The sequence below is a fragment of the Mesoplodon densirostris genome, chromosome 9 (genome assembly GCF_025265405.1).
Source record: "Mesoplodon densirostris isolate mMesDen1 chromosome 9, mMesDen1 primary haplotype, whole genome shotgun sequence".
NCBI classification, from domain to species: domain Eukaryota; kingdom Metazoa; phylum Chordata; class Mammalia; order Artiodactyla; family Ziphiidae; genus Mesoplodon; species Mesoplodon densirostris.
Genome location: NC_082669.1, coordinates 72,449,144 through 72,470,587, shown reverse-complemented (window position 1 = coordinate 72,470,587; position 21,444 = coordinate 72,449,144). Strand labels below are relative to the sequence as shown.

At 38.9% G+C, this 21,444-nt stretch overlaps 1 protein-coding gene across 6 annotated transcripts in view; it reads left to right on the top strand.

Annotated features, from left to right (window-relative positions):
* Positions 1-21,444, top strand: part of MATCAP2 (microtubule associated tyrosine carboxypeptidase 2) — a 94,098-nt gene that overhangs the window by 8,022 nt on the left and 64,632 nt on the right. For 3 of the 6 annotated variants that reach the window (XR_009533408.1, XM_060108790.1, XM_060108792.1), the window contains exons 1-2: positions 1,864-1,931; positions 20,270-20,967. Coding sequence is in view for 5 of the 6 variants with exons in the window: in XM_060108790.1 (XP_059964773.1) it covers positions 1,916-1,931; positions 20,270-20,967 (714 nt within the window). In the remaining variant the exon portion in view is untranslated. Of the gene's footprint in view, positions 1-1,863; positions 1,932-10,193; positions 10,463-20,269; positions 20,968-21,444 lie in introns of those variants that run through there. The other 3 variants (XM_060108791.1, XM_060108794.1, XM_060108793.1) reach the window with 2 other exon arrangements.

Sequence of the window (21,444 nt, the reverse complement as noted above, 5' to 3'; positions counted from 1 at the left end):
GGCTGGGCCAGTGAGCCATGGCCACTGAGCCTGCGTGTCTGGAGCCTGTGCTCCGCAACGGGAGAGGCCACAACGGTGAGAGGCCCGTGTACCGCAAAAAAAAAAAACAAAAACAAAGAACCATCTGTATACTGATGGTTCCCAAATTTATTTCTTTGGCATGATCTCTTCCTTGAACTCGGAACACTAATATCCAACCACCTATGTGAAATCTTGACTTGGACTTTTAACTGGTGTATTAAACTTAACAAATCCAAAATGGAATTTCCCCACTAAACCTGTTCTTTCCCCAATCTTCTCCATTTCCATAAATGGCACCACTATCTACCCAGTTGCTCAAACCAAAAACCTAGGGGTCATATTCAGTTCTTTCTTCTTTTCCTCCTACTCTATCCACATACCCAACCTACCATCATCTCTGCCTCCAAATATATCTTTTACTTCTCTCCCTCTCTGCAGCTTCCATTCCACTTTAAGCCATCATCACCCTCACTGGACCTACTGCAAGAGTCTCCTGTCTGGTTTCCCTGCTTCCACTCTCATCCTTTTATCCATCGTTCTCAGAGCAGTCAATGCGATCTTTAAAGAAAAAAAAAGCCATATTATGTCACTGCCCTGTTTTAGTGGCTTCTGATTGTACTTAGAAAAAAGTCCAAATTCCTTTCCTTAGCCCCTGCTACCTCTGAAATCTTTTCACTTTCCCCCAGCTCACTGGACTCCAACCACGCTGACCTTCACATAGCCCCAGGGTCAGGACAAGATCAATCCCATCCCAGGGCTTTTGCCTTTGCAATTCCCTCTACTTTGAATGCTTGTCTTCCCCGCCCAACCCCGCCCCGAATTTCTCATGGCTGACTCTTGCTTATCCTTCAAGTCTCAAAAGTCACTTCCTCAAGGAGGCTTTTCCTGACCCCTCTGTACCCCAAGTCACCATCTCTAGTATACTCCTCTGATTTACTGTACTTCATAGCACCTATTTGTATCTATTACATCATTTATTTACTTGATTGTTATTTGTTTCTCCCACTATAAGTTCCAAGAGAACTGGGACTCTATCTGATTTACTCACCCAGCATCCCTGATGTATGCGCACAGGGACTGCCTGATATATGTATATCATATTTACATATGTATGTATGCACTACCAGTAGTAACATAAATACTTAATAAACATCTGTGGAAGGAGTAAATTAATGCACATCTTGATTTCTTCAAAATGTAATTAAGATAGGGAATATTTTTGATGTTTGATTAATAAAAAATATCCTCCCCCCCTCAGTCATTTACAATAAAACATCCTATCAAAAAAATATCACAGGGTTTCCCAGGATTTTTGTGCTGTCCTGACTATTTTCAATGAGGTGAAAGGCGGAGGCAGTTTCACAAAGCATTCTTTAATTTGGCTTCCACTTCATGTTTTTCATTCTCCTGAAAAAGACATACTGAAAACATTCCATTCTCTCAATACAGACATCCCAAAAGCATTCAAACTGCACTGAAAAAAAATTTCTTAAAGCTACAGAAACCAACTTTCCCTGGCTCTTTTTTTCTTCCAGAGTCAAGGAACACTGTTTACAGCTGCCCTGAGGCTCCCTTTAATGCTTGTTAGAATCTGGGATGTTGCAACCAGTTTCTCTGTTCTTTTATAATGGCAAGCTGCAGATTAATTTTCCTCGATTCATAAATTTCCAATGACATAGAATGTTATACATTGTTTCCAAGAGAACAGAGAGGAAAGTCAAAAGTATTTTCTAGAAGCCTCTCCTTCCCTTATGCTTTTAAACTCAATGTAAAAGTAAACAAATATTATTTTAATGTTCTATTTTTTTTCTAGTTCCTGAGATAACTTCTCCTTAAGAAATTAAACTTTTTCTCAGTTTCAAGCATAATATATACTTGATCTGCTCTCAACAAAATGAACGTTTGCTATAGTAAGTGAAATATTACAGTTATTTGTCTCTCCACCAGCACTAACAATGCTTATTAGCAACCTTCTCCAGTCTTCACCATTCCTCTTTCTTGGCCTTTACTACCCAGGTTAATGATCAAATGTGTTCTAAGTCTTTAAAAAAGAAGATGTTGATCTTTTTTCTTAAAAAAGAAAAAAAAATCCCATCCTCTCTTACTACAGAGATATTTCGACTCACTTCTTTTGTCCTGAAACTCCATTGACTGTGAGTAGCTTGCCATGTATCAATGGTTTGTACATGGAATATACACATTAACATATGAGTTAATTAAACAAAAGTTACTGAAAAAAATAAGAAAAATATAAGTTCTTTATCCATAACATAAAAATCTCACCACACATAAAAAAACCAATATTTCTCTGAAAATATCTATTTTCCTATCATTTTTGTATCTAAAATTTAATGGAAGTCATCATTAAAGAGAATCAGAAATTGAAATGATCCACAATACAGTGCTGGTAGTGAACATAAAAATAACCATTAAAAAAGTGAAGTATAATGCTGCAGTAGGATAACTACAATAGCATCCTTGGCTATTTTTGGAAAACTTTAGTAAAACTTTAAAAAGGGGGGACGTGTATCCTTAGAGATAAGCAAATTATTAAAAGCAGTTTTAATACTTCTTTATTTTGCAATCAGTGCTTTGAAAATGGAGTTTACATAGAAACAGGTATAAAGGAAAGTTTCTCAAAAAGATGGAATTGTTCATTGTTCTGGCAGATATGTAAAAACAATGCTGACTCAAAAGCAGCCAAGTGGACAGCTGCAGATGCCTTACCCAATGGAAATACTAAACAGGCGTAGAACGAATCAATAATTAACAAAGCAGATGCACAAAGCTTGATGAGGATGAATAATTGCATAGGCTGGAGTGGTAAAAGAAGCTTATAACAGTACTAGTTTTGTAAGAAATTAGATAAACTTGTTTTCATGAATTTGTTAGCAAGTGTACTTCAGTGCCTAATAGTACACAAAGAATATCTTTTTTAAATTTTGAATTGATATTCACCTTTATATAGTATTTATCACTGAAGATGTTTATAAATCAAAATGATCCACAAGAAAATACTGGTAGGGTGAACATAAAAATAATTTTTAAAGTAAGCAATGAAATAATATTCTAGATGGGCTAACTACAGGGGCATCAAATTGTTTATTTTTAGAATTCTTAAGTTTAACGAAATGTTGAAGAGGGAGGTATACCTTTAGTGTACATCATTTTCTAACTTGTATTATGTGTGTGTGTGTGTTTATATATATATGTATGTGTATATATATATATATATATATATATATATATATATATATCCCTCCATGCTTGTAAGTGTCTTGAGGATAGTTATTGTGTCTTTTATATACTCTAAAAGCACGAAGCCCTGTCTCTTGTATATAAATAAATAGCTCTGAAATCAATAAAATAATACATCTTGGTTTCTTCAAAATATAATGAAAATGGACAATCTGACTACCCATGCTTTAGTAAAAACATTCAGAGTAAATTCTTTAGATGCTGAACATATGACTTGGAAACATCTTTTAGGAGTCTTTATTTTTTTGAGAATTATAGTTCTTAAACTGCAGTGACTTGAAAAATTAGAAATTTGCAGAGGTAACAGATGTACTTATAGCAAACTTGGAAAGCAGGTTTCAGAGTTTAAGGTATATAAGGAAGTTAAGGAAGGTATGTAAGGAAGTTAGGTATATAAGTTTCATTTACATGCTTTTTCCTTAGGACATATGTTGCAAGAACAACTGCTCTTCTGAATGCAAAGGATTCATTGCTTATTACTATATCAAGTGTTTAACCTGAAGATGTATTCCTTACCTACATGCCCATTTTATATCATTCGATTTTTCTTTGAATTATCATTGAAAATGCATGCTCTCTATTATCTACTTATTCCTTAACTTACAAATAATTGAGTACATACTGTGTGCTAGACATTATTCTAGTTGCTGTAAGTATAGCAGTGAACAGTCAAAAATCACTGCACTTGTGGAAATTTTATTCTAGAGATGGAGACAGACAATAATCAAGATAAATCAGTAAGATTTCCTGCAGCACATGATGTGGGAAGCTGCCTCCGCCAGAGACTTAGCATTAGGAGTGAGGGGGTAAAGGAGTTTGGGGGTGTGCAGAAAGAGAAAACGTGCGCACACACACCCTAGGAGCAGGAACATCTTCCCTAGCTTCGTGGGATTCTCTTCCCACCAGAGCAATGTGTAAGAGGAAATCTTGGGGCTTTGGTCTATCAAAAGTGCTCGTCTGGGTGGTTCTTGAGCACCACCATCCAGAAGTGCTGGCGTCCGATGCATTTGCCTTTGCTTTGCAAAGAAGAGTCGTGAACTTCAAAACCCTCCGAGATGGATTATTAATCCTGCTTTGCAGGAAAGGAAAACCCTCCATCCTCGGCCACTGGCCAACCCTTTCCGGAGACCCTGCTATCGCCCAGGCACTCCAAGCCAGAAGGGGACACTTTGGGAATGACCGTGCTCCACAGAGGGACAGAGCCAGCCCCCAGCTTCTCTACACAAAGCCTCGTCCACTAAAGCTCCAAAAATCAAAAGCTGTAATTGCCAGAAGAATCATTAAAAAAAAAAAAAGTCCAGCCACTAACCTCATATGCAAATGAAATAAGCACTCTGGATCCTGCATTGTGAGCTGCTCTCCATACCCTGATTACCTTTGAAGTTGGTTGAATTTGCATCTCTTTAAGACACAAGATTAAAACAAAATTCATGCTTTATTGGATTTTAAATAATCCTCCTTTTATTTATCCTTCATCTTTCTTACGTGGATATGCAAGCGAGAAGACGCGACTGGATATTCCCAACATGTTCACTCCCTTAATCTGTCTGTCTAGAGGTTTGACTTCTACAGACCAAGCCGTGTGACTGACAGGGTCTTGGTGCTCCAGCTGGGTGTCAGGCCTGTGCCTCTGAGGTGGGAGAGCCGAGTTCAGGACACTGGTCCACCACAGACCTCCCGGCTACATGTAATATCAAATGGCAAAAGCTCTCCCAGAGATCTCCATTTCAATGCTAAGACCCAGCTCCACTCAACGACCAGCAAGCTACAGTGCTGGACACCCTATGGCAAACAACTACCAAGACAGGAGCACAACCCAACCCATTAGCAGAGATGCTGCCTAAAATCATAATAAGGTCACAGACACCCCAAAACACACCAGCAGATGCAGTCCTGCCCACCAGAAAGACAAGATCTAGCCTCACCCACCAGAACACATGCACCAGTCCCCTCCACCAGGAAGCCTACACAACATACTGAACCAACCTTAGCAACTGGGGGCAGACACTAAAAACAACAGGAACTACGAACCTGCAGCCTGCGAGAGGAGAGCCCAAACTCAGGAAGTTAAGCAAAATGAGAAGACAGAGAAACACACAGCAGATTAAGGAGCAAGGTAAAAACCCACCAGACCAAACAAATGAAGAGGAAATAGGCAGTCTACCTGAAAAAGAATTCAGAATAATGATAGTAAAGATGATCCAAAATCTTGGAAATAGAATGGAGAAAATACAAGAAACATTTAACAAGGACCTAGAAGAACTAAAGAGCAAACAAACAAGGATCATGAGAGATTACTACAAGCAACTACATGCCAATAAAATGGACAACCTGGAAGAAATGGACAAATTCTCAGAAAAGCACAACCTTCCGAGACTGAACCAGGAGGAAATAGAAAATATAAACAGACCAATCACAAGCACTGAAATCGAGACTGTGGTTAAAAATCTTCCAAAAAACAAAAGCCCAGGACCAGATGGCTTCACAGGCGAATTCTATGAAACATTTAGAGAAGAGCTAACACCTATCCTTCTCAAACTCTTCCAAAATATAGCAGAGGGAGGAACACTCCCAAACTCATTCTACGAGGTCACCATCACCCTGATACCAAAACCAGTCAAAGATGTCACAAAGAAAGAAAACTACAGGCCAATATCACTGATGAACACAGATGAAAAAATCCTCAACAAAATACAAGCAAACAGATTCCAACAGCACATTAAAAGGATCATACACCATGATCAAGTGGGATTTATCCCAGGAATGCAAGGATTCTTCAATATACGCAAATTAATCAATGTGATACACCATATTAACAAACTGAAGGAGAAAAACCATATGATCATCTCAATAGATGCAGAAAATTTTTTGACCAAATTTAGCACCTATTTATGATAAAAATCCTCCAGAAAGTAGGCATAGAGGGAACTTACTTCAACATAATAAAGGCCATATATGACAAACCCACAGTCAACATCATTCTCAATGGTGAAAAACTGAAACCATTTTCTCCAAGATCAGGAACAAGACAAGGTTGTCCACTGTCATCACTATTATTCAAAATAGTTTTGGAAGTCCTAGCCATGGCAATCAGAGAAGAAAAAGAAATAAAAGGAATCCAAATCGGAAAAGAAGAAGTAAAGCTGTCACTGTTTGCAGAAGACATGATACTATATATAGAGAATCCTAAAGATGCTACCAAAAAACTACTAGAGCTAATCAGTGAATTTGGTAAAGTAGCAGGATACAAAATCAATGCACAGAAATCTCTTGCATTCCTATACACTAATGATGAGAAATCTAAAAGAGAAATTAAGGAAACACTCCCATTTACCATTGCAACAAAAAGAATAAAATACCTAGGAATAAACCTACCTAAGGAGACAAAAGACCTGTATGCAGAACACTATAAGACACTGATGAAAGAAATCAAAGATGATACAAACAGATGGAGAGATATACCATATTCTTGGATTGGAGAATCAACATTGTGAAAATGACTATACTACCCAAAGCAATCTACAGATTCAATGCAATCCCTGTCAAACCACCAATGGCATTTTTCACAGAACTAGAACAAAAAATTTCACAATTTGTATGGAAACACAAAAGACCCCAAATAGCCAAAGCAATCTTGAGAAAGAAAAATGGAGCTGGAGGAATCAGGCTCCCAGACTTCAGACTATGCTACAAAGCTACAGTAATCAAGACAGTATGGTACTGGCACAAAAACAGAAATATAGATCAATGGAACAAGATAGAAAGCCCATAGATTAACCCACGTACATATGGTCACCTTATTTTTGATAAAGGAGGCAAGAATATACAATGGAAAAAAGATAGCCTCTTCAGTAAGTGGTGCAGGGAAAACTGGACAGCTCCATTTAAAAGAATGAAATTAGACCACTCCCTAACACCATACACAGAAATAAGCTTAAAATGGATTAAAGACCTAAATTTAAGGCCAGACACCATAAAACTCTTAGAGGAAAACATAGGCAGAACATTCTATGACATAAATCACAGCAAGATCCTTTTTGACCCACCTCCCAGAGAAATGGAAATAAAAACAAAAGTAAACAAATGGGACCTAATGAAACTTAAAAGCTTTTGCACAGCAAAGGAAAACATAAACAAGTTGAAAAGGCAACCCTCAGAATGGGAGAAAATATTTGCAAATGAAGCAAATGACAAAGGATTAATTTCCAAAAGTTACAAGCAGCTCATGCAGCTTAATATCAAAAAAACAAACAACCCAATCCAAAAATGGGCAGAAGACCTAAATAGACATTTCTCCAAAGAAGATATACAGATTGCCAACAAACACATGAAAGGATGCTCAACATCACTAATCATTAGAGAAATGCAAATCAAAACTACAATGAGGTGTCACTTTATACCAGTCAGAATGGCCATCATGAAAAAAATCTACAAACAATAAATGGTGGAGAGGGTGTGGAGATAAGGGAACCCTCTTGCACTGTTGGTGCAAATGTAAATTGATACAGCCACTATGGAGAACAGAATGAGGCTTCCTTAAAAAAGTAAAAATAGAAGTACCATATGACCCAGCAATCCCAATACTGGGCATATACCCTGAGAAAACCATAATTCAAAAAGAGTCATGTACCACAATGTTCATTGCAGCTCTATTTATTGTAAATAGAACATGGAAGCAACCTAAGTGTCCACTGACAGGTGAATGGATAAAGAAGATGTGGCACATATATGTAATGGAATATTACTCAGCCATAAAAAGAAACGAAACTGAGTTCTTTATAGTGAGGTGGATGGACCTAGAGTCTGTCATACAGAGTGAAGTAAGTCAGAAAGAGAAAAACAAATACCGTATGCTAACACATATATATGGAATGTAAAAAAAAAAAGAATCTACATTCTTTTAAATGTAGCTGTCCAGTTTTTTTTCAAATCTAAAAAAAAAAAAACAAAAAAAACGTGTTTCTGAAGTACCCAGGGGCAGGACAGGAATAATGACGCAGTCGTAGAGAATGGACTTGAGGACATGGGGAGGGGGAAGGGTAAGCTGGGACGAAGTGAGAGAGTGGTATGGACATATATACACTACCAAATGTAAAATAGCTAGTGGGAAGTAGCCACATAGCACAGGGAGATCAGCTCGGTGCTTTGTGACCACCTAGAAGGGTGGGATAGGTATTGTGGGAGGGAGACACAAGAGGGAGGAGATACGGGGATAGTTGTATATGTATAGCTGAACCACTTTGTTATAAAGCAGAAACTAACTATCGTAAAGCAATTATACTCCAATAAAGATGTTTAAAAAAAGAAATCAGTAAAATATGTAATAAATTATATAATCTTAAGTGCTAAGGAAAAAAAATAAAGGAGAGAAAGGGTATAGGAAATCTGAGAAAGGAATGGAATTTTAAATTGAGTGGCCAAGAAAGGCCTCAGTGAGAAGTGACATTTGGATTAATTCCTGAGAAGTGGAGGAGCTAGTCCTGTGGGCTTAAGGCCAGGGTGGGTGCTGGGGGTGGGGGAGCCTTCCAGGTAGGGGAGGTCCCAAATTGCATTGGTCATGAGGTGAAACAGTGCTTGGCATAGCTGACGAATATCTAGGAGGCCCGTGTGTCTGGAGGAGACCAAGGAGGAGAGCAGTGGGAGATGAGCCCAAAGAGATGGCAGGAGGCTAGGTCATAAAGGACCTCATAGGTAAAAAATGAAGCCATTGAAGTGTTTTTCACAGAGAACTGACATTATCTGACTTTTTAACAGGATCATGCTGGCTACTGAGTTTTGAGAGTAAAGTGAAGAGGGCAAGAGTGGAAACACGGGGTTCATTTAGGAGGCTACAGTTATAATCCAGACAAAAGCTGGTGGTGGCTTGAGCCAGACAAGTGGCAGTGGTGATAGTGAGAAGTGGCTGGATCCTGGATATATTCTGAAAATAGTGTTCACAGGATTTTCTGACAAACTAGGATGTGGAGTTATGCACTATCTGTGATACTGTCAAATTTCCATCGTATGCTCCTAATTGGTGAAAAACATACAAATTCTCACTTGTTCTGTCATTTTTAGAGTATGATGTTCCCTGACATAACTTCAACTTTCCTTTTGTTCCTGAGTTTGAAAACACATCCCACAATTATTTCTATGTCCTATCTCAACCTTGAGGAAAGGTAAAGAGAAAATGTGGCTTTGAAAATTGACAGTGCTAATGCTGTCTTATGAGTTTCTCAACTGTAAGCTCCAGCCTTATTTCATTTCGCTTGTTGATGTTCTCAAGGCCTGTCTCAGAACCTTGCACACGTTAGGCTCTCAAAAAATGTTCGTTAAATGGTATAGTCTCCACATTTCCCACGCAATAATGAACAAAAACAATTAGCCCCTATCAACTGCACAATCATAAATTAAAGTTTGTATTTTAGTATTTAGTATATTATGCCGGGGTACTCATTGGGTAAATGTAGTTGAGCTTCCAGCACCTTCATTACTACCACCTGCAATCTTAGGTTGTGTTAGCTTTTTTGCACCTGGAAAGGTAAGTAAAAGGCGGAGGAGACTGGCTTTGTAATTCGCAACTGGGACTGAGTGTCACGCCACCTGTCTCTTGTAAAATCTACTGAGGAGTTAACGCCCTCTTCAACAGCGCACAAATGTCTACAGGGATGATCAGTCAAAATGCATCTATACGAAAGGCTGGAGACCCGAGCCTCTCCCAGGGCCCAGCCCACAAGCTCCCGAGGCACGGGCCTGCGCTGTGCACGCCGGGAGTTGTAGTTCCTTCTCTCTTCCTGCGAGCCAGGACGCCGTATCTCTGGCGCCTCCAAAGGCGCGCAGGCTCCGTGAAGCGCGGCGCACGCGGACGGCACGCGTTTCCTAGCAACGGGGGAGCGGCAACGTCACGCCGGCGGGCGCTAAGAGCAGTTGCCCAGTGTTGGGCGGCTTTGAGTACCTTTCAGCACCTGTGGGTTGGAGGGAACGCTGCTTGCAGCTCTCTGTCCGCACGTCTCCGTGCGTCCTTACCCGGCTTATCCTGCACCCGGTCGCCGAGAGCAACCTTCCTCCGCGACCCCGCGTCTGAGGCACGGCCGGAGGCTAGAGGCGGCCTGCCGGGTTCCTGTCTGGCCCTCGCCCCCAGCGCCCGCGGAGCCCGCCGTCCGCGGCCTCAGCGGGACGATGCTGGAGTCCATTCGCGTGACGGGTGAGTGCCAGGAAGGGTGGCCCCTGGGCTGGCGGGAGCGGCCAGCGTCGTCCCGGCCGCTTGCGGCGAGTACCTGGAGGCCGAGGTGACGGTAGGATGTGGGCTTCTGTGCTCAACGCGGCGCCCTGAACAGTGCGGAACGCGCGGAAGGTGCTTAGGGAAAAGGTGTGCAGGGAAGAGAGAAAACGGTTCCTTTTCCTTTTGTCACTTATTATCAGTAAGCGCGTGCTGTGGGCTGTAGTGAGGTAAAGTATAATAGATTGGCCCTACAAATGTACAACCTGAATATTGTTAAATTCTGTTTCAAGGCTTATTAGATATGTAATTAGGCATTGTAGTGCACTAGGATCTAGTTTTCTAGAATGTTCAGAAAAGTCAGAGCTAAGCAAAAGAGCACATCTCTGTATATCAGTATTTATACTCTTTGTATGTATGCTTTTATTCTTAAATCAGAACGTTTTGAGTTGATATTAAGAGGTCACTTTATAGTAAGTATTATACCAAGCGCAAAAAATGTTTGTTTAGACCAGAAAGTTGTGTTTGCCTTTTGTTATTTTTGGAAAATAATTATGTATATTAATCATTTGAAACTTATCTTGCACAATATTAGAATAATTTCCTAGGCCATTTTCCCGTCATTTGATTCTGCCTAACATTCCGGCAAGACAGCGTTCTTGATAACCTAGTATCATGACTAAAAACACCGAACAACAGCAGAGTAAAGGGAAATGTCTCATCTTGAAACTGGCTTCAAAATAAGAACAGATTTTTTTACTTTAAGGCATCGCTGTACCTAATAGACCATTTTTCTGCAAAATTTTAAATTGTATAATGAAATTCACTTTTAATGAAAATAGTTATGGTCTTAATTTTATATTTCATGTTCCAGGTTATAAAATGAGGAGTTGATTTTGTGCAGTCATGACATTGCTGTGATTTATCTCATTGTTATTTATGTTGTCAGGAAACAGACAATTACAAGATCTAAGATTTAAGAGGCAACTTAAATTGGCATTAAATTTTTTTCTTAAAGTGATTTGATGTAGATCCTGTTCTTTAATCTTAAAATACAATGAAAATAGAAAGTTATTATTTTTTAAAATTTATTTTTGGCTGCGTTGGGTCTTTGTTGTTGCACACGGGCTTTCTGAAGTTGCGGCGAGCGGGGGCTACTCTTGGTTGCGGTGCTCGGGCTTTTCATTGCAGTGGCTTCTCTTGTTGTGGAGCATGGGCTCTGGGCGCGCGGGCTTCAGTAGTTGTGGCACGTGGGCTCAGTAGTTGCGGTTCACAGGCTCTAGAGCGCAAGCTCAGTAGTTGTGGTGCATGGGCTTAGTTGCTCCGTGGCATGTGGGATCTTCCTGGACCAGGGCTCGAACCCGTGTCCCCTGCCTTGGCAGGCGGATTCTTAACCACTGCGCCACCAGGGAAGTCCCGAAAGCTATTTTAAAGTACCATATCTTCTTTTTGTATTGGAACAGAGTCTCTCAACCGTGGCACTATTAATGTTGAGTCAGTGGATAACTGTTGCGGTGGGCTGTCCTGTGCATTGCAGAATGTTTAGCAGCATCCCAGGCCTCTTCCACTAGAAGCTAGTAACACCCCCCCACACCCCCACACACACACGCACAGTTGTGACAAACAGAAATGTCTCCAGACATTGTCAAATGTCTCCTGGAGGGCAAAATTAAACCCCCCCCCCCGCCCCATTTGAGAACCACTGCCCTGGAGAAAAAATATACTAGTTAGAAAAATATCCTAGTGAAGGTTATTAGATAACGATTTAGAAGTAACATCAATTAAGATGATTTCCCCAAAGCATAACAATCATGGTAGAGGAAAAATACAATTATGATAATATTAGTTTTAGAAATTGGGTATTCTGACCAGTTAGCAATACAAAGTGGATCTCCTGTTTTTCAATATGCAGAGTTGGAAGTTTGAGGAGAGATACTTTCTAAAATAGTAGACCCACTTCTCCTGCCTCAACTCTCTTCCCATAATTTAGTGGCAATAGACGTATCAGTCCAACTCTGCATGTTGCATTTCCTGAGATAAGATAATCTGGCAGTGTATTTCTGTAGTTCAATAAAAATTCAAATAGTCATTTGAGACAATTCAAGCTTCATTTAAAACAACTGACTGGGGCTTCCCTGGTGGCGCAGTGGTTGAGAGTCTGCCTACCGATGCAGGGGACGCGGGTTCGTGCCCCAGTCCGGGAGGATCCCGCATGCCGCGGAGCGGCTGGGCCCGTGAGCCATGGCCGCTGAGCCTGCGTGCCCGGAGCCTGTGCTCCGCAACAGGAGAGGCCACAACAGTGAGAGGCCCGCGTACCACAAAAAAACAAAAACAAAAACCTGACTGGTTGTTTTTCAAAACAGTTTCTCCATTTCTTTTATAAATTTCTTGACCAGTTAAAAGGATAGTTCTAGAACCCCATGCCTAGCATTTTGCTGACATATCAGAAAGCCCAGTTTCAACGGCCAGAAACTTTATGAAGAGAGTTTAGCTGAAAGCATGCCCTCCTTTTCCCTCACTATCCCGTCATTCATTGATATCTTAGAAGCCCATGTTCTTCTGGTTAGCATCAAGAGCATGCTTGTTTGTGGTAAGGGTACTGATGGAAATGTGTTTATTTCTTTTCAGCTTTAAAATAGGTATAGAGCAAACTGATTGTTTTATTTCAGGACTGAAGCAGTTACTTGCTTCTGAAATCACTTCCAATATGGTCTCTTACTCACTGTTGATTTATTAGTCATGATTTAATATAATCTAAATATAACATCCTGGTGAACTGATTGGAGGAGTAAAATAAAATAAGATTTGTATGTTATATATGCTGTTTGAAATGGGATCAAATCAGAAGAGATTTCTTTACCTTCTCATAGCTTTTTAAAGATGGTTTGTTATACTAAAGCCACTAAAATGTTGATTTTAGAATGTAGAATTTATTACTTAATGTTAAATTTACCTTGGAAATCCAAATTTCATGATTCTGAATATCTTCCCATTTACATTATTCCATGGAGTATTTCTATAGGAGCTGAATATAGTATTGAATATAATAATACTGATAGTTAACACCTGCTGCTTAGTACAGGCCATCATTGTTCTCAGCACTTCACATATATTACCTTTTTTGATCCTCCTACCAACACTGTGAGTTATATAGTAGTAGTATCCCATTTTACAGATAGGGAAACTGCAGCACAAAGATGTTAAGTAACTTGCTCAAGGTCACAGCTGCTAATAAACAGCCAAGATTCAAATCAGAGAAGCTCCATTTCAAAGCCCATTTTCTCAACCACTAGGAAAGTCAGAACCCTTGTTTAAATGACTATACGTTGATTTAAGCCACGAAATTCAACATGAGGATCTCATTTAACATCAGTGGTACATTAGCTGATAGTTTACTCCAGGTGCTTTTAAGTTTTTATCACAGGCAAGTCTGTAATTTTTGCCTGGAAAGATCATATTTTACTTGACTATAAAATTGTTTTCAAAATAGAAGAAGACACATAGCTCATTAAGTGAGTAACAAAATGCTAACAGAAGCCATATAAGATTATGTTATTTTATGAATTCCTACTGCCTGTATCTTATATGTGATATAAAAGTGATTAATCATCTGGAAATGAAGCTCCTTTGTAACAAAAGTGAATGTTTAAAATACTGGAGACAAAAGTCTTAAGAGCAGTGTTTGGCCATGTGGGATGAATACACCTAGGCACATAGCTCCTGTCTGTCCTACAGCAGTAGGCACCTGCCATTAAAATTTATCTTCAACATCACTAATTGTTTCACATTTTTATGCATCCTGGTATGATTTTTGCCTCAACCTTCAGGCATTCAAGTCCTGTATCCTTTCTGTCCTCTCAAATATTCTGTTTCCTTGGCTCCCTCTCAGGGCAGTGAGTGAGCAGAAACAAACATAGATGTATGCCATAATGGGACTTATAATTTCAGTGATGAGGAAGGCCATCATATAAACAAATGTAAGACTGCAACCATGACAAGCGAGTCAACCTTCCAGGGGAAGTTTTCCTGAACAAGTGATACTTGAACTGAAGGATGAATAGGGATTAATCTAACAGAGAGGAGAGGGGAGGGCTCTTCAAACACAGGGAACAGAATATGAGGATGTTTTGTGTCTGGAGAGGGAGTGGTGAGTGTGAGGGATTGACAAAATGAAGGGAAGCGAGAGTGGACTGATGAAGGGGGAACATTGTGCATGATGGGGCCAGAGAGGCAGAGTGACCTGACCATGAGTGACCTCAGGTGCCATGATTAGGATTTGTCTTCACCCTAAGTGGAAAGCCTGGGGAAGTGTTTCTCGCATGTTCACTGTTGTTTTAGATGGTATTGAATGCATTTTCTTTTACCACAGACCATCATTTCCCAGCATTATAGAATACCCTGCATGCTTCTAACTTCAAAACCACACCATCACCACCACCACAAGCAGTTTCTGACCAAAAAACAATAGTATCACATTATAAGAGTCCTTGCTGCTGATAGAGTAACACTGAAGCGCCCCTAACCGGGGCTGTGACATTTTTAAGAATCCTGAAGTATAGTTGAGTTCCTCAGTTCTTGAATGATACTAGCAGTGCCTTTTCATCTCTCTGTTTACTTACAGTTGAGAAACTATATTGGATAATGTTGAATTTGGAGGTATTATAATTAAAAGATTACCTGTTATAATGCAGACAAATTGGGCAATAAATGTTTTCAAAGATACTGATATTTTAAATATACCAGTTTAAAAATTATAGTGTAACTTACATTCAGTAAAGTGCTTGAGTCTTAAATGGGCAGCCTGATGAATCTGTACATATGTAACCACTGCGCAGAACAAGATAGCTTTCTAGCCCCCAGTACCCTGGTACCTCCTCCCAGGTTATAACCCCTCCCTCAGAGATAAGCACTATTCTGCCTTCTAATACCACAAATTAGTTTTGCCTGTTTTATTTGTTTTTTTTTTTTTTTAATTTATTTATTTTGGGCTTCATTGGGTCTTCATTGCTGTGGAAAGGCTTTTCTCTAGCTGTGGTGCTCGGGCTTCTCCTTGCGGTGGCTTCTCTTATTGAGGAGCACGGGCTCTAGGCCCGCAGGCTCAGTAGTTGTAGCACACGGGCATAATTGCTCCACAGTATGTGGGATCTTCCCGGACCAGGGATTGAACCCGTGTCCCCTGCATTGGCAGGCAGATTCTTAACCACTGCACCACAAGGGAAGTCCCAAGTTTTGGCTGTTTTTGAACCACATATAAGTGGAATTATACAGTATGTATTCTCTTGATCTGGCTTTGTTTGCTCAGTATTGTCTGTGAGATTCATCTATATTTTTGCTTGCAAACTCAGTTTGTTCTTTTTCGTTGCAATATAGTATTCTGTTGTATGAATATACCACAATTTACATATCCTTTCTGCTGTTGACAGATGTTAGATCATTTGAGTTTAAGTAATGATGAACAGCTTGGTAAAACTAAAGTGTTTATCTTGTTTGGGAGTTGTTTTATTTTGCCTCTTCTTCTGTTTGTAATCAAGCAACCTATCGTTTTGTGGTATAAAATTACCCCGGGTTCTCAGGTTTCATAAGTATAAGTGAACCATATGAAATTGCCATTTTATGGGTCAAAATTGGTTGAATGGTATTTTCCAGCAGGCTTTGTTTCTGATGATCTGATCTTCCTTTCAGCCAGAGACCTTGTAACTACTGTGAAACCTCACCTATTCAGTTGTGAAATACTAAGAATTTAGTGAGCAGTGTTCCCCTCTTTCTTCCATTCCTTTAGATGAGGATCAGGAGACGCTGATGGGTTTAGTGATGAAGCCACTGTTACAGAGAGGTTATTGAAAGAGTTGGGAATGGAAGCCAAGAATCCTGGTATTCTTTACTCCTGTTCTAGATACAAATTCAGCTTTCATTGTGTTAGTAATTTCAGTATAGTCATCCACTTGTGAATATACTATCAATTTTAATGTAATATTATTTTCCTTTTTTCCCTCAATATGGGTAATCATTTTGGGGTGAATGACTTCTTTGATCAACAAATTATTTTCATTTTCTCCAAGTTATAGTGAAGTAGACTGCTGGTGGCTAAAATGTTACATTAAATAGTGACTTTTAATATGAGAGTATGATTTTTATTTATTTTATTACTTTTATGAGAGAAAATGAGTTACACTTGCCCCCAAAGAAGTCTGCTTATGCTTAAAGTTTTGATTTTTCAGGAAAAAAGGAGTTAGGAGAATAGGATGTTCTTCATTGAACTCTTCTTCTTGTCCTTTTATTATGTTCTTAAGCCTGTTTTAAAGGTTGTTTTTCTTAAACAGTAGTAGTATTTAAAATGACAAAAACAGTATTTTAGGTTTTCTAATACTTAATACAACTAAAATAAGATTAGCATGACTCTGAGAAATTAACTTATATCTATCTTGTAAGAGTTGTTTGAAGGTCCACCTGCCCCACATTTATGAACTTCATGGGATATCAGCATTTGGCAGGACTGACATTTACTAAGTAGATACACCATTGGTACTCCCAGACTACTTTTGAGCAGATGGAGCTTAAAAAGGACTGATGCTAAACCTCTCAGGTAGTAGATAATTAGCAAGTGAACTGAAATGCTGCAACTCCTGAGAGGGGGGAAGGGGTTCTGTCATGCACACACTGTAATTTCTCTCCCACTCCCCCCATTCCTCCTTGAGTGTTTTGGCAGCTGGTTTAGGACTTTTGTTTAAGTATCCTGAAGTGTATAGGTTGTTTGAGATGGGACAGAATTAAAAATTTAGATGCTTTATGACAAAACAACAGAAAACTCTATGAACGCAGCTCTTTGATCAACAGAGCTACTGAGTCTTAGGAACCAAAGAAAGCACTTTTTACATTGAATATTCTTTTTTTTTTTTAAATCAATATACCTGTAACAAACCACCCAAATTAGGAATTCTTCAGAGTAGTTTTGTTAACTGATTTTAATTTGAGGTAAATTCCCCCTTTTTATTATGAAGACCAAACGAGAAAAACGTGATTACCTCCTTTTACCTTCCTGGCTGTGCCTAGTCCTTACCCAACTTTTCTCGGTTTGTGATACCCTTATTCTTATCTCAGTTCTCTTGCTCTTTTCCTTTCAGTGTCCGTTTCAGTCCGACTTTCTTTATCACCTCTTGCCTCCTAAACTTGTGGTGTCTTGTTAGGGACACCGACATTGTTCTTGGGCATTTGGACTGCAGCTTGTGTTCCTTAGCCTATGTTTGCCCATCCTACCCAATTTTGACTATCAGTTGGCAACCCTTAAGTATGAAACCCCTGAGGATCTGGGACTTACAAGCCATTGATGAAAGTTTTGTTTGTTCTGTTTATTCACATTATTGAATGGCTTCTTTGTACAATCAACCTTCAACATGACCCTGTGCAGTCTAGTTCCTATCTCTCAGCTTGTCCATGTAGTAGACATTTTATTTAACCCCTGCAAGTTTATACTTTCATGTTACCTTTAGACAGCAGAATTCAAATTTCATACGTTGGCCTAGAAAATGTTAACTAGAAGGACTTCTAAGTACCTTACATATTTGGATTGTTTATTATCTACTTTTGACCTCATACTGTTTCTTTACCCTAAACCCTAAGACTTCTGGGCTTTAAAAACTTTTAGTGCAGGGTTTCCCTACCGTGGCATTATTTTAGGACGAATATTTTTGTTGTAGGAGGCTGTCCTATGTATTGAAGGATGTTTAACCTCATCCCTGGCCTCTACCCACAAGATGCTAGTAGCATCCCTCCCTAACTGTGACAACCAAAAGTCTCCTGGAGGACACAGTTGCTCTCATTTGAGAACCAGTGGTTCAAGGTCTTCCAGGTTATATTTCCACTTCTACAGTCATCTCCTCATAGAAGTATAGAATGGTTCCAGAACTACAAATAACTGTGTATCTAAAGTGGTCAGAGAATGGCATGTTTAGGGTCGTGCCATTCATTCATTCATTTATTTATTCGGTGTACATTTATTGAATGTCTACCAGATACCATGCTAGATGTTGGAAAGAGAAACATGAATAACACATGGTCCTGGTACCTATCTTAGTATTGAATACATCAGTTATTCAGATTACTGTGTCTTACTAGGGTGCTGTGTTTGTACAGAGGAAGAAAAGATGTAGTGCTGTGCGTGTAGCAGACTTAATACTGAATGTCTGTTGATAATTGAATGAATGACCTTATATAATAGAATGAGCGTGGACTCTGTAATCAGACACCTCTGCATTCGACTCACAGTTTGCTCTTCACTACTTTCTTGTCGTATAACCTTGAGCACATTACTTAACATTTCTGAAGCTTAAGTGATATAACGTGCACAGTTTTTGGTGAAATCCCAAACTCACATAAATGTGTCAACAAATAGTGGCTGCTATTATTATTATTTATTACTACTTATTATAGAAAGGATCCCTGAATGTCTAATCTTGAGTGAGTGAGCGACAGATCTATGTGGATAAACAGTTTTAAAAAAAATGGAATTAAATAAATTGTCTCTTTCTTGGCAAGGAAGGCAGCTGTCCCAGTCAGCTAGCGTTGAAATTGCCTCCATAGTAGGAGCCAGAGGTTGAGGGCTAGAGGCATAAGGATCCATGAGACTTAGAAAAGAGAGGTGGTTGAGAGAATCATGTATCACATTTGCAGAAAGGATTTAGAAAAGGTTTATAAGCAGACATGATCAGATAGGAGTTCAAATAACAGGATTTAAGACAAACTCAAACACTTTGTCAGTTTAGAATTGAATCTGAAAGCTCTTAAGGGTTTACCTGAAATCCTCTCAATGTTTCTCTTCCTTCCCTGAAGCCTAGGTTATTGTCTGTATCTTTTGTTTTTCACATTTAAGCTTATACTACCTCGTATTAGTACTCAAATCTTCATAGGACTGCCTTACCTTCAGAGCCAGATTAGAAGCTGGTTGAAGGCAAGAACAATGTATTTATACAGATGTTTTTCAGATCCATGTACCTATTAGCAGTATTCCTGTATTTTTGGAATGAAAGAATGCAAATCAGCACAGTTTTAAAACAGTACACAAGCAACAATATTTCAAGTTATTCTTACCTCTTTAAAGCACTTTTGAGATCTAAAGGCAAAACTGACCTCTCCTTAATTTGGCATTTGATATACTGATATCTTACATAGTAATTATTTTTTTAAGTCTTGGCAAGAAAAAACTTGATTTTCTTTAATCTTAACCCATAGCCTAAAATTAAGAAAAGCAACTAATAAATATTGAGTGACATTACTAAAACATGCTTGAATGTGCACATATCATTTATTTAATTAAAAAAATTTTTTTTGATATATGTAACACAGTGTTGTCCTTATTTTACTGATGGCTACCTTTATATATGGTGTCAGATTTCAAGATTGTATTGGCTTTGAAAATGCCTTGGATTTTACTTTGATATTGGTAATACTATTAAACTATATCCTTTCTACAAAATCCACATTCTTGGTAGAGTTGAGTGTTCAGATTATTTATGTATATTATCTCACATCTAGATTAGACTTTGGTCGTCTAAATGGTTTGAAGCTGAGGATTTTTATAGATAATTTAGCATATGTACATTCTTACAGAAGTGACCGTGTCTAGCTTGACCAAATTTTAGTAATATAGTCTTTTAATATTTAAAATGTCTTTTCTAAAAATTGTTGCAAAATTATAAAGTTTACAGAACCTTCAGAATACTTTTCATATAATAAGCAATTTGCTTCATCTGGTATCTTTTGTTATTTCTTTTGTTTTGATTTTGTTTATTAACACAGAAAAGCTTCACTGGCCTGAGCAAGAACTTGCTAAGAAGTCTATTCTAAATGCAGAAGAGTCCTTGATCATTGACAGCAAAGGAAGCATGTCACATTTATCTCCTGGAATACTAAAGGACATTTTCACAACTGGAACCAGTAGTTACAATGTCCTACTACAGAGCAAAGAGGAGAAAAAGCATCATTCACAAAAACAGTCTTCCTCCACCTACTCCAAAAGATGTAGAAAACCCAGCAAATCTAGCTCTTCACGTAGTAAAGATCTTCGCAAGATGAAAGCCCCAGTGCCTGTGATGAGCAGTGATACTTGGTACTGCCTAGAAAGGCAGCCTGCTGTTTTTGTCACTAGTTCAATGTCAAGTCCTGTAAAGTTTACACATGATATCTCTGTTACAGGAAACAGCACAGTACTGCCACCTAAACCCAAAAATGAAAGAAAGGTCAAGCGACGCCATTTCTCCACTCTTCCAAAGCCAAAGCTGCAGCCTCAGCTGTCTAGAAGTTTTGAAAAAGGAGATGACTTTTCTGGAAAGAAATTTTGTATACTGAGTGCTATAAAGCCCACCAACTTGGAGAAAGAAAAAGTGAGATTCTTTAAGTCTGACTATACCTACAATCCTCAGTTTGAATATGCTAATCCTTCTCTGCCAAGTGTGTTAGCCAAGCACAGCAACGCCACTGACCGGTTTCTTAAGCAGGTAAAATGCTACTTCAGTAGTGGTATTTCATTTTATGTAATGAAAACAATTATTTGCCATCATATAGAAAGCCAAAAAAAGTTGTTTTAAAATATTCCGATTATTTATAGTTAACTCCCATCCAGGACATCTAAATATGTGACAAGAAATCTCCAGGTGAGTGTCACAGTTCATATGTAAACTACTTTGCACTAATCAAACTCAATAAAGAATCTATCATATAGACGTTGTGTTAGGAAGCAACTATATTAGGAAAAAGCTTCAGATTCTGGTTCCAAGCTTTCATTTGGGAGTTACAAACTTATGGCCCATTCGTCAGCCCACAGACAAGTGTTTGTTTTCTTTTTGATTTTGAATGCGTTAGATGGAGCATGCAGTATCTCCGGTTCTCCCTGTTATATTACATTCTCAGTTTGCTTAGGCCCCTAAAGGCATTTTGGGGACTAGGCTTGATACTTGCCAGAGAACTTTTTAATG